Source organism: Pristis pectinata, chromosome 4 (assembly GCF_009764475.1).
Source record: "Pristis pectinata isolate sPriPec2 chromosome 4, sPriPec2.1.pri, whole genome shotgun sequence".
NCBI classification, from domain to species: Eukaryota; Metazoa; Chordata; class Chondrichthyes; order Rhinopristiformes; family Pristidae; genus Pristis; species Pristis pectinata.
In genome coordinates this window covers 72,849,223-72,862,664 of record NC_067408.1, presented here as the reverse complement: position 1 = coordinate 72,862,664, position 13,442 = coordinate 72,849,223, and the positions used below count along the sequence as shown (strand labels likewise).

At 45.2% G+C, this 13,442-nt stretch overlaps 1 protein-coding gene across 1 annotated transcript in view; it reads left to right on the top strand.

Moving 5' to 3' along the window:
* Window positions 1-13,044, top strand: part of LOC127569651 (toll-like receptor 7) — a 34,004-nt gene extending 20,960 nt beyond the window's left edge. Inside the window, exon 2 of the mRNA XM_052014451.1 lies at window positions 9,437-13,044. Coding sequence (XP_051870411.1) covers window positions 9,437-12,583 — 3,147 coding nt within the window. The 3' untranslated portion in view covers window positions 12,584-13,044. The remainder of the gene's footprint in view (window positions 1-9,436) is intronic.
* The last annotated feature ends 398 nt before the right edge of the window (window positions 13,045-13,442 follow it).

Here is a 13,442-nt window from a genome sequence, read left to right as displayed (position 1 = left end):
GTTCCTGGGAGTGAACATCACCAAAAGCCTGTCCTGGTCAAATCACATAGATGCCACAGCCAAGAAAGCTCACCAGTGCCTCTACTTCCTCAGGAGGCTAAAGAAATTCAGTATGTCCCCTTTGACATTCACCAACTTTTATTGATGCACCATAGAAAGCATCCTATCTGGGTGCATCACGACTTGGTATAGCAACTGCTCTGCACAGGACTGCAAGAAACTGCAGAGAGTTGTGGACACAGCCCAGCGCATCACGGACACCAGCCTCCCCTCCCTGGACTCTGTCTTTACCTCTCGCTGCCTTGGCGAAGCAGCCGGCATAATCAAAGACCCCACCCACCTGGGTCATCCTCCCTTCTCTCCTCTTCCATCAGGTAGAAGATACAGGAACCTGAGGGCACGTACCGCCAGGTTTAAGGACAGCTTCTATCCCACTGTGATAAGACTATTGAATGGTTCCCTTATACAAGGAGATGGACTCTGATCTCATGATCTACCTTGTGACCTTGCACCTTATTGTCTACCTGCACTGCACTTTCTCTGTAGCTGTAACATTTTACTCTGTATTGTTATTGCTTTTACCTGTACCACCTCAATGCACTCTGTACTAACTCAATGTAACTGCACTGTGTAATGAATTGACCTGTACAATCAGAATGCTAGACAAATGCTCTCCACCATACATCTGTAGAAATTTGCAAGAGTCTTTGGTGACATAGCAAATCTCCTCAAACTCATAATGAAGTAGAGTCACTGGCATGCCTTCTTTGTGATCGCATCAATGTGTTAGGCTCAAGACAGATCCTGTGAGATGTTGATGCCCAGGAACTTGAAGCTGCTAATCCTTTCCACCGCTGACCCCTCAATGAGGACTGGTGTGTGTTCTCCTGACTTCCCCTTCCTGAAGTCCACAATCAATTCCTTGGTCTTGCTGACATTAAGTGCGAGGTTGTTGTTGTGACACCACTCAACCAGCCAATCTATCTCACTCCTGTATGCCTCCTCTTCACCATCTGGAATTCTGCCAACAACAACAATCCTCAAATGGACGAACTAGCTTATATGACCTGCTTCTGTCTTACGTATTCGCTGTGTGGTAGGAGCAGCAGAGTGGCACAGTTAGTAGAGACCCAAGTTCAATCCTGACCTCTGGTGCTGTCTGTGTGGAATTTGCTTGTTCCACCTGTCACTGTGTGAATTTCCTGTGGGTAGTCCAATATCCCTCCATGTTTACTCCAACGTCCCAAAGATGTATTGATGGGTTAATTAGCCACCGTAAATTACCCCTGGTGGAGGGGGGAGGCAGCAGAAGCAGAGGGGTTGGTGAGTATTTGTGGGAGAAAAAGCTGGGAGAATGGGATTGATAAATTGCTTTGAGAGGCAACGTAGACAGGATGTACTGGATGGCCTCTTTCGACATCGGATATATAATTTCATGCAAAAAGACTTTTGGTAAACTAAATGTACAATTTTCCATTTTGACACAATGGAACATAGTAGCTAACCATCAAAACACATGCCAATTTAACCATGACCAAAGCCACCAGAATTTTTTTTCTTTTCCAGTATTAAAATAGCAAGTATCCCAAGACCATCTCTGGGATGCTGTGCTGTTAACTTCTTTATCCAATCTATTTGTGACTATCCTTTGACCTGAGGTAAGTATCTGTCTGACCCTATAACAAGCCTTTACCAATATTTTCTTATGGATAAATAATGAGAAAAATGAGGTCAGGCAGCATCTGTGGAGAAATGAACAAAATTTACATTTTAGGTCAATCACATTTCACCATGGTCTAATTCTCATGAAAGGACATCAACATGAAACACTTGCTCAATTTTTCTCCACTAGAACTATCTGACATGCTGAGCATCTCAAGCATTTTCCATTCTTATTTTTAAAAAAACTTAAGCAAGATCTTAAGTACAACTTTCTTTAACAGAAACCATCCTTTAACAAGTTTACAATTTCCAAATTATTTAGTGTTGGTGGGTCAACAGTGTGTTCTTTATGTTTGGTTTATGCTATATCTCTTCCAACACTACTTCATTTTCTCCATTCAATACATGTTTCTTTTTCTCTGTTATATACTTACCCAACATGTAGTATGACAGGCTGATACGCTAGGGCATGTCGACGTGAGGAAAGAGGACGTGCTGGAACTTCTGAAAAACATTAGGATAGATAAGTCACCAGGGCCGGATGGGATATATATCCAAGGTTATTACGGGAAGCGAGGGAAGAGATTGTTGTGCCTTTGGCGATGATCTTTGCATCCTCACTGGCAACAGGAGTAGTGCCAGATGATTGGAGGGTGGCAAATGTTGTTCCTTTGTTTAAGAAAGGGAGTAGGGATAACCCTGGGAATTACAGACCAGTGAGTCTTACTTCAGTGGTGGGCAAATTACTGGAGAAGATTCTTAGAGACAGGATTTATGGGCATTTGGAGAAGCATAAGCTGATTAGGGACAGTCAGCATGGCTTTGTGAGGGACAGGTCGTGCCTCACGAGCCTGACTGAATTATTTGAGGATGTGACAAGGCACATTGATGAAGGTAGACAGTGGATGTGGTGTACGTGGATCTTAGTAAGGCATTTGATAAGGTTTCTCATGGGAGGCTTATTCAGTAAGTCAGGAGGCATGGGATCCAGGGAAACTTGGCTGTGTGGATTCAGAATTGGCTCGCCCACAGAAGACAGAGGGTGGTGGTAGATGGAGCGTATTCTGCCTGGAGGTCGGTGACCAGTGGTGTTCCGCAGGGACCTGTTCTGGGACCCCTGTTCTTTGTGATTTTTAAAAATGACTTGGATGAGGATGTGGAAGGGTGGGTTAGTAAGTTTGCTCATGATACAAAGGGTGGTGGTGTTGTGGATAGTGTAGTGGGTTGCTGTAGATTACAACAGGATATTGATAGAATGCAGAGCTGGGCTGAGAAGTGGCAGATGGAGTTCAACCCAGATAAGTGTGAAGTGATACAGTTTGGGAGGTCAAATTTGAAGGCAGCATACAAGGTTAATGGCAGGACTCTTAGCAGAGCAGAGGAGCAGAGGGATCTTGGGGTCCACATTCATAGATCCCTCAAGGTTGCTGTGCAGGTCAATATGGTTGTTAAGAAGGCGTATGGTGTGTTGGCCTTCATTAGTCGGGGGATTGGGTTCAAGAGCCACGAGGTGATGTTGCAGCTCTATAGAACTCTGGTTAGACCACACTTGGAGTATTGTGTTCAGTTCTGGTTGCCTCATTATAGGAAGGATATGGAAGCTTTAGAGATGGTGCAGAGGAGATTTACCAGGGTATTGCCTGAATTTGAGAGCATGTCTTATGAAGATAGGTTGAGTGATCTGGGGCTTCTCTCTTTGGAGAGAAGGAGGATGAGACGTGACTTGATAGAGGTGTACAAGACGATAAGAGGGTAGATTGAATGGACAGTCAGAGACTTCTTCCCAGTGCGACAATGGCTAACACAAGGGGACACAATTTTAAGGTGATTGGAGGAAGATATAAGGGTGATGTCAGAGGTAAGTTTTTTACACAGAGTGGTGGGTGCGTGGAACGCACTGCCAGCAGAGGTTGTGGGGGCAGATACATTAGGGACATTTAAGAGACTCTCAGATAGACACATGAATAATAAAGAAATGGGGGGCTACGTGGGAAGGAACGGGTTAGATAGATCTTAGAGCAGGATAAAATGTCAGCACAACATAGCGGGCCAAAGGGCATTTACTGTGCTGTAATGTTCTATTTTTTCTGATAATCTTATTGGTTCCAAAATCTGAACAAGACCACACTATTTCTTACCCCTCAATTATTTACACTGCAGAATATTTATCTAACTTTTCTTTGAATTTGCCGGATCCTTTCACCTTTGATTCTCCAGGTTGTCTGATATGTTATGTGCAGAATATTAATTTTCAACATTCTTCGTTTGTGCAAAAATTGATATAGTTTAACTTCTTTAGTATTAAGATAGTGTTAAGCATCAGGTTATTACCAGCAATACAGTTTGGCATTTTTCCAATCCATTCCTTGATTGGGTTCAAACAAAAAACAGCAATGACGATTGTTGACAGGTATGTAAAATGCATAAAATAAAATAAAATAAAAGTTATAAACAATCACGGCTACAGTTTATTAAAAATGCATGAGGTTTTCTCATTCTATCTTTGGAGAGGCGGAACCAATCGCTGAGTTTCACTTTCGTACTTCTCGTTCAAGTGAAACTTTTTTCAGCATTACCCTTGAGGTGTAACTGCTCCTAGATCTACAGTGATATACAGTGCAAACATCTTTATTTGCCAATAGGACTGGGTATTGCTGAAGTCACCATCATTATACAAAGAATATTCTATCAGTTTAGTTTAAAAGAAGATGGAAACCTACTGAAACAGCTGTGGCAAGTCTGAGCAACAGAAAAAAATGGTATGTGCTGTATCACTTCCACTTTTTTACCATGTGTTATTCTTTGGAAGTTTGAATATAATCTATTTTGTTTTATAATTTTTAGATATATTAAGATCTAGGGTGATACTTGTACCATGATTTCAAGAATGTTAAAAGCAGCATTTTAGCAGTAACCTTGTTTGTGTCATATGGTTCTTTGGCGTAGAAAGTGGCTTACATCTTAGCAGAATCTATTGCTTCTTATACACTGATGTAAGTTATTAATTGCTGAAAAAATTACAGAAGATGGGGATCTTAAAGAATGATTAGCTCTTCAGCACAGAGCAGTGTATTATTGTGAATGGGTACTGTTAAGAATGGGGTCGAAATAAGCAGATTTCATTCGTGATCTGCCCTGAGCTGACTTGAGTTTACTAACCTCTACGTAACCAGTCTGAGGAGGAGGAAATCAGCCACAGTTCTCACTGCTGAGCGCTGTTGGTGATTTCTGCTGGAAAATGTGTATGTATGGGAGACGGGTGAAGTTGGTCTACTGGGGCCACAACTGCCCACCTATCTGACACATGTTGTCTCAATCAACACAGGAAAAATGGTCAATTGCCCAAAGTTCCACAGAACCTTTGGTGTTATAAGGAAATCTATCAAACAGTAGCATAGTGTTGTTCCCTCTATGCAGAAAAAGGAAAACATTTGTTTCAAGTAACTTCTGATTAAAATCAGATCGCCAATTCATTCTACCTCCAATACATATGACTTAAGGAAGCTATCTGCAAACCCAGAACTGTTACAATCACCTTATGTATAACCATCTGATAACAATATATGTTATAGAATAAAAGTACTTGACAGCCAAAGATAGGCAGTCCAAAGAAGATACAAAATAAGGCAGATTAAATATGAGTAAATGTATGTTTTTGTGTAATCATTGATTAATTTACTCGACATTGACATTAAGGGTAACAATGCTCTCTGATGCTGGACACTTGATTCCAAATGAGAATTATATGTTTATCATGAGATGAATTCTGAATCCAAAATTTTCTTCATTCATTGTGCAAGTTCTGTTCTTATATCAAAAATATTCCAGTCCATTTTGAAAGGCGTCAAAGTTCTTCAGACTTCTCTAAAGAATAATAATGTTGAGCATGTCTCAATCTAGTTCCAAGTTAGTAGAACATATGCAACCTAGGCAAAATTAAGTATGAGCCCCAGATCGGAGTTTTATTGTGCGTGGGCCTGCTTACTATTTAATTACTTTGGATATATTTACTGCAAATAAAAGGTTCTGAAACAGAGAGTATTAAATTCATTGATGGAAGTGGGGCTTCCTATTTTTTTTGCTGAATTTAATGCTTACCAAGTTGGGGCATGTTGGCACTGGAAACAAACCATTTCCACAATTAAGAGTCAGCATCCAATCAATCTTGCAGCACTGGTATAGGATCTTCCCATTTTTCGCACCATCCATTCTTTCTATTATCTTAGTGAACAGTTTTACACAGTAGGATTCTAGCCACAAGGAACCAGATTGAGGCACTTCACACCTATGCTTCTGTACCACCAGAAGGAAATGCTTTTGAAAGCCAGTCATAGAATGGATGAATGTTCTTTCCTGATTCTAGTGAATGTTATCTATTGAACCACTTATCTTGAAATATTGGTAATGTAAGCGGGCTTGCCCCGGTCAACAAAGAGGTATATCAACATGTGAAATAAATATACAATTATGGTTTTAAGGCACATTTTTTTCATAAGGTTAAAAAAAGTAATGGAGTTCAAAGTCTTTAAGATTACAAACAATGATAAAATCATGCTACAGAGAGAGAGGGGGGCTCATTGGCTTTTTGAGCCTGCACTGGCTCTTGGGTGGTGCTCTGCAATTAATGCTTTACACTTTCTCTTTTGCAGCCCTTCTCCTTCCTACTAACACTTTAAAAGTGCTTATCCCGTTCTCTTCTGAATGTTACTATCGCATCTGTTACCTCCAGCCTTTCATCTAGTCTGGTGCATTCTGGATCGCAATAACTTGCCGTGGAAAGATACTTTTCCCCTCTGAGAACTAAAGAAATGCAGACACTGGACATCTGAGTTAACGTTTAGGTCCGAGATCGTTTGTCTAACATTCTCTTTCCACAGCTGCTGCTTGACCTGCTGAGTCAGAATCTGAAATAAAAACAGAAATGTTTCCAGTTTTTTCTGTTTTTATTTCTGATATCTGGCATCTGCAGTTTTTCTTTTCATTGAAAAAAGATCATTTCAGCGTCTGCAGTCTCTTTTGTCTCTAAATGGTTGGATTTTCTGTTTTTTATTTTTCCTTACATTGCCTCTGGTACTATTGCAAAACACCTTAATTCTGTTCTCCCCTCAACAACCATTCTGCCAGTGGACACAGTTTCTTTTTATCCATTCTGTCAAAAATAATCCTGATCCTAAGCACTCCCACCAAACCTCCTCCCAACCCTTCTCTCATTGAAGAATGTAAACTGTGCCTTTCCTTCACTGAAAATCTTATCCTTGCCACTGTTCTCATAAATCTCTCATATACCTCTCCAGTTCCCTGATGTCCTTCCCACAGTATGGCTGTGGATCTGAACAGGCTGAGACTTAATGAGTTTTTTTATAAAGGTTCTGCATAACTTCCAAGGGGCCCATATAATATGTCAACAGTCTTCTCCACTGATTATGTCAAATTCAAACATTACTTGCACTGTTCCTGCTTCTCCTCTTTACCTCCAGTTTTCTATCATTCTGTCCTTATTTTGTCTGCCAGCAGATATCACTTTCAATTTGCAGTCACATCTGTCCTTAGTAATGGGATTAGTAATGTGCACACATCCATGACTTCATATTTTACATACCAGGATTTTTTTTGAGGGGAAGACATTTCCCTCCCCTTCCTCCCACCCCCCTCATGAACCCACTAACCCTCCCCCACCCCAGTCCACACTCCAACTTGTGCAAACCCTTATTGAAATTATGGTCTCAATGCCTCAATTCAAGTACCATGATGGAGTCACAGTCAAATAATCATCCACCATGGAAACAGGCCCTTTGGCCCACTATGTCTGTGTCAGCCCATGTGGACCTTTTCCAGCACTCAGCCTGTAGTTATGGCATAACTATATAGAATATTGATTAGGCCACAGCTGGAATATTGTGTGCAATTCTGGTCACCACACTCTAGGAAGGATGTGCTTGCAATGGAGAGGGTGCAGAGGAGATTCACCAGGATGTTGCCTAGGTTATAGCATTTCAGCTCTGTGTAAATTATGTATAATTCATGTTAATTTGTTTATGTTAACTTATGTTTGTCATTTCTGTACTGTGCTGCTGCTGCAAAAGGCGAATTTCGATGACATTTTATACCCTGTGTATGTATGCCTATGACAATAAACTTGAACTTCAACTTCTCAGTACTTCCCTGGGTCCTGCCATTCTTTGTACAGTCTTACTAGTCCTCCCACAGCAGCTGAGAAAATAAAATTCAACTAAATAATTAAAAATCAGGAATTAAGAGCCAGTATTGGTAATGACAGCCTTAGATCTATCAGGTTATCATATCGTCTGGTTCGTGAATTTCCTTTGGGGAAGGAAACCAGCCTTCCTCCCTGTCTGGTCTGTGTTTCACTCCACAGGTTAACTCTCAACTTGCCCACAAAGTGGCCCAGCTCTCACCCTATCAGGGAAAGGCAATAAATGCCAGCGACACCTGCCCAATGCTGCAGCAAATTCTGTGACTTATTTACTTGACTTAAAGTAACACACCATTCTAAGACAAATTAGAGTAATGCATCTGCTAGAGCTGCTGCCTCACAGTGCCAGCAACCTGGGTTCAATCCTGACCTCCAGTTCTATCCGTATGGAGTTTGTGCGTTCTCCCTGTGTCCACGTGGGTTTCCTCTGGGTGCTCTGGTTTCATCCCACGTCCCACCATGGGCTGAGTGACAAAGTGGTGCCGCAGTTAGTACTGCTGCAGTCGAGCTCCAGCAACCCAGGATCAATCTTGACCTTTCGTGCTGTCTGCGCTGAGTTCGCACGTTCTCCCCGCGATTGCGCGGGTCCCCTCCCACGTTCAAAGACATGCAGGCTGGTAGGTTAATTGGCCGGTGTAAACTGCCCCTTGTGTAGATGGGAGGCAGGAGAACTGAGAGGGTATTTGATGGGCAGTTGAGAGAGAGTAGGTTATAGTGAAATTAGTGGAGGGAATGGGATTAGCAAAGTTGCTCTGAGAACTGGCATAGACTCAATGGGCTGAATGGCTTCTTTCAGAATTAGAATCAGATTCATTATCAGTGACTTAGATGATGTGAAATTTGTTGTTTTATATCAGCAGTACAGTGCAAAGATATAAAATTACGACAAATTACAAAAATAAATAGTGTGAAAAAGGGAATGATGAGGTGGTGTTCATGGGTTCATGGACCATTCAGAAATCGGATGACGGAGGGGAAGAATCTGTTCCTGAAATGTTGAGTGTGGGTCTTCAGGCTCCTGTACCTCCTCCCCTGTGGTAGTAACATGAAGAGGGAATGTCCCGGGTGGTAAGGGTCCTCCATGACGGATGCCGCCTTCTCGAGGCACCGCCTCTTGAAAAGGTCCTCGATGGCGGGGAGGGTTGTGCCATGTCACACGGAGGAGGTTGGGCAGTAGAATTCAGAGGGAGCTGATTATATAAAAAAAATGGGAGTAAGCTGAGTGTGGATGTACGCTTTGCGAGGGACTGTTTCTGTAGATAAAACAGACTGCAGATGCTGGAATCCGGAGCACCAGACAAGGTGCTAGAGGAACTCTACGGGTCAGTCAGCATCTATGGAGGGAAGTGGACAGTTGGTGTTTAGGGTCGAGATCTTTCATCTGGACTGAAAGACAGAGGGGGAGATAGCCAGTGTAAGGAGATGAGTGGAAGGGGTGGACGAGCAAGAGCTGGCAAGTGACAGGTAGATCTAGGTGAGGAGGGGTGACATGCTCTAAAGGAAGGTCTCCCAGGCCCTGCACAAACCATTGCATCAGTCACCCTGTTCTTTCTGTTGCAGGTCGCAGTCACCAGAAGGTCCCTCCTGCTGCTTTACGTCTTCTTTCTGTGGACCCCGCTTTCGAATTTGACCCAGTGGTTTCCCAAAAGCCTTCCGTGCGATGTGATGCAGAACGGCTCCGAGGTCCTGGTGGACTGTAGCGAGAGGCAGCTGGACCACGTCCCGACCGGCTTCCCCTCCAACTCCACCAACATCACGCTGACTATCAACCGCATCTCAGAGGTGTCCCCCTTCTCCTTCTCTGGGCTGCACCGCCTGACGGAGGTCGACCTCAGGTGTAACTGCGTGCCTGTCAGGCTTGGACCCAAGGACCGAGTGTGCACCAAGCCCCCGAAGGTAATGACAGGCGCGTTCTCCTCGTTGCCAGCACTGAGGTCGTTGTACCTGGATGGTAACCAACTGGCTGGAATACCGCAAGGGCTGCCCCTTGCCCTCACCTTACTCAGCCTGGAGGCCAACAGCATCTTCTCCCTGGGCAAGGCGAACCTTTCGGAGCTGGCCAACCTCGAGAGCATCTACCTTGGCCAGAACTGCTACTACCGCAACCCTTGTAACACTACCTACCGGATTGAACCGGACACTTTCTACAATCTGAAACGCCTCGCCGTCCTGTCGCTCAAGGACAACAATCTGACCCACGTCCCCCGACGACTGCCCCAGAGCTTACGGCAGCTTTTGCTGTACAACAACATGATCCGGCAGATCGACGAGCAGGATTTCGCCGACTTGGTCGAATTGGAAATCCTGGACTTGAGTGGGAACTGCCCCCGTTGTTACAACGCCCCGTTCCCTTGCCAGCCCTGCCCTTCCCCGGGACATATAGAAATCCCTGCCAATGCTTTCGATACACTGCAAAAGCTTAGGATCCTGAGGCTCCACAGTAACTCGCTGACCTCCGTGAACAGATCTTGGTTCAAATACACCACTAACCTGAAAATGTTGGACCTCTCTCAGAATTTCCTGGTGAAGGAAATATCCACGGCCTCATTCTTGAGTTACCTCAGCAACCTGGAGGAGATAGACCTGTCCTTCAACTACCAACTGAAGGTGTACCCCAAGTATCTAAACTTGTCCTTCACCTTCTCACACCTTCAGTCCCTGCAGAGCCTGAAGCTCCGCGGCTACGTGTTCAGGGATCTGAAGAGCGAGAACCTCAAGCCCCTGCAGGGACTCGACAAACTCAAGCTCTTGGATCTAGGCACCAACTTCATCAAGGTAGCCGACCTCCAGCTCTTCAGCCAGCTCCGCACCTTGCAGGTCATCAACCTCTCGGAGAATAAGATCTCGCCCTCCTCCACCAAGTCGGAGGGCGGCTCTTGCGGGCCGAACGGCCGCTCGCAGCAGGACCTTGGACTGTTTTACGGATCTCCGGACCAGCTGCGTTACTTTCGCTACGACGAGTACGGCCGGAGTTGCAAGTCCAAGAACAGAGAGTATTACCACCTGTCGCCGGTCACCCAAAGCGAATGCAACCGCCACCTTTCCACCTTGGACTTGAGTAGGAACAACATCTTCTACATCAGCCCGACGCAGTTCGAGAACCTGTCTTTTGTTCGATGCCTGAACCTTTCGGGCAATGCTGTCAGCCAAGCACTCAACGGTTCCGAGTTCCGCTCCCTCCCTCACCTGCGGTACCTGGACCTCTCCAACAACCGCATCGACCTCCTCTACGAGTCCGCCTTCCAGGAGCTGCGGGAACTGCAAGTGTTGGATCTCAGCAACAACAACCACTACTTCCAAATGGAAGGCTTGACCCACAGTTTGAACTTCATCCACAGCCTGGGGAATCTCTCCAAACTCATCATGAACGAGAATGACATCTACTCGTCGGCCGACGCTCAGCTGAACAGCAAATCTCTGAGTGTGCTGGAGTTCCGATCCAACCAGTTGGACTACATGTGGAGCGACGGTAATAACATGTACATTGGGTTCTTTGAGAACCTCTCCAATCTGAGCCGCCTCGATCTCTCGGGCAACAGACTGAAATTCATCCCTCCTGGAGTCTTCAGTCGCCTGCCCCCCGTCCTGAAGGAGCTGGTGTTGAGTGATAACGAGCTCCGGAGCTTCAACTGGGGTAGGCTTTACCTGCTGAGCCGGTTGGAGGTCCTGGACCTCGGGAACAACCTGCTGAGCACCGTGCCCCGTGTGCTGTCCAACTGCACCCGGACCCTGCGAGTCTTCAACCTCACCCGCAATCAGATCTCCAAGCTGACCAAGGACTTCCTCCAGGGCGCCACTTCCCTGCAGTACCTGGACCTGAGCTACAATAAACTGAGGACCTTCCAGGCGTCCAGTTTCCCGGACAGCGCGGTCAGACACCTCCGGGAGCTGCGGCTGGACGGTAACCAGTTCCTCTGTACCTGCGACGCCGCATGGTTTGTCTGGTGGATCAACCGCACCACGGTCTACATCCCCCGCCTGGCCACCGACGTCACCTGCGCCTCGCCTAAAGCCCATCGCAGCCACAGCGTGGTAACAGTCGACTTGCACTCCTGCGAGTTGGACTACCTTAGCATTTCCCTCTACTCTTTCTCCGCCGTGACCACCCTCTTGCTGCTTGTGACCTCCATCGCCGGCCACCTGTTCGGCTGGGACGTTTGGTACAGCTACCACTTCTGCTTGGCCAAGTTCAAAGGCTACCGCCCCATTCCCAATGACAAGACAGTCTACGGGGCGTTCGTTGCTTATGACACCCATGACAAGGCGGTGGCGGACTGGATCCTCAATGAGTTGATACCCAATTTGGAAGATCGGGGGCAACGGCGATTCACTCTCTGCTTGGAGGAACGGGACTGGGTGCCGGGTAAACCTGTCATGGACAATCTGTCCCTGAGCATCCACCAGAGCAAGAAGACCATTTTTGTCCTCACCGACTGCTACGTGAGGTCTGGGAGCTTTAGAAATGCTTTCTACATGGCTCATCAGCGGCTGCTGGACGAGAAGGTCGATGTGATCATCTTGGTTTTCCTGGAGAAGGTCTTGCAATGCTCCAAATATGTCAGGCTGAGAAAGAGACTGTACCGGGACTCTGTTCTGAACTGGCCCTGTAACCTCCACGCCCAGCCCCTGTTCTGGCAGCGCCTGAGAAACGCATTAGCGACAGACAACCACCCACAATACAGCAAACTCTTCAGTGACATCATATAACCGTCCGCTTTAGATCAGCGTGAAGTCGTTATCTAACAAACCTAAGTGTACCAGGTAACATTGGTACACCTTTGCTACATTTACTACCATCACAGAAGGATGTGGTGAGACCATTCCTGAAGTGTTATGTGCAATTTTGGCCTCCTTAACCAAGAAAGAATAAACTTGTCTTGAAGGGAGTGCAATAAGGGTTCACCAGACTGATGCCTGAATTGGCCAGACTGTCCTTGGAGGAGAGATTGAGTCAACTAGGCCTGTATTCCAGAAAAATAAGAGGCTATTTTATTGAAGTCTACAACATTCTAACAGGGTTTGACAGGCTAGATGAGGGTAAGATTTTACTCCTGGCTTAGGGTTTGGATTAAAAGGGTCATCATCTCAAGGTATTTGGGTAAAACGTTTTGGAATGAGATGAGGAGTTTCTTCACCCAGAGGGTGGTGAACTTGAAAAACACTCTGCTGCAGAAGGTGATGGATGCCAAGTCCATTAAATATGTACAGCGGTAGATTTCTAGACACCATGTGCATTTAAGGATATAGGGAGAGACCACAGATAAGGTGATGAGATACAAGATTTCCCATGATTGTACTGAATGGCTGAGCAGGCCGTATGATTAACTTTATAATCCCGATGAAACAAGCAATGTAAATATAGGAATGGAAAGCAAATAAAACTGGAGATGCTGAAATCTGAAACAAAAACAGAAAATGCCAGAAGAACTCAGCCAGTCAAGGAAACAGACGCCAATGAAATTTTCAGGTCAAAGACCCTTCATTAGACCTGAAATGTTAATTGGGTTCTCTTTCCACAGATGCTGTTTGACCAGTTGAGTTCTTCCAGCATTTCTGTTTTTGTTTT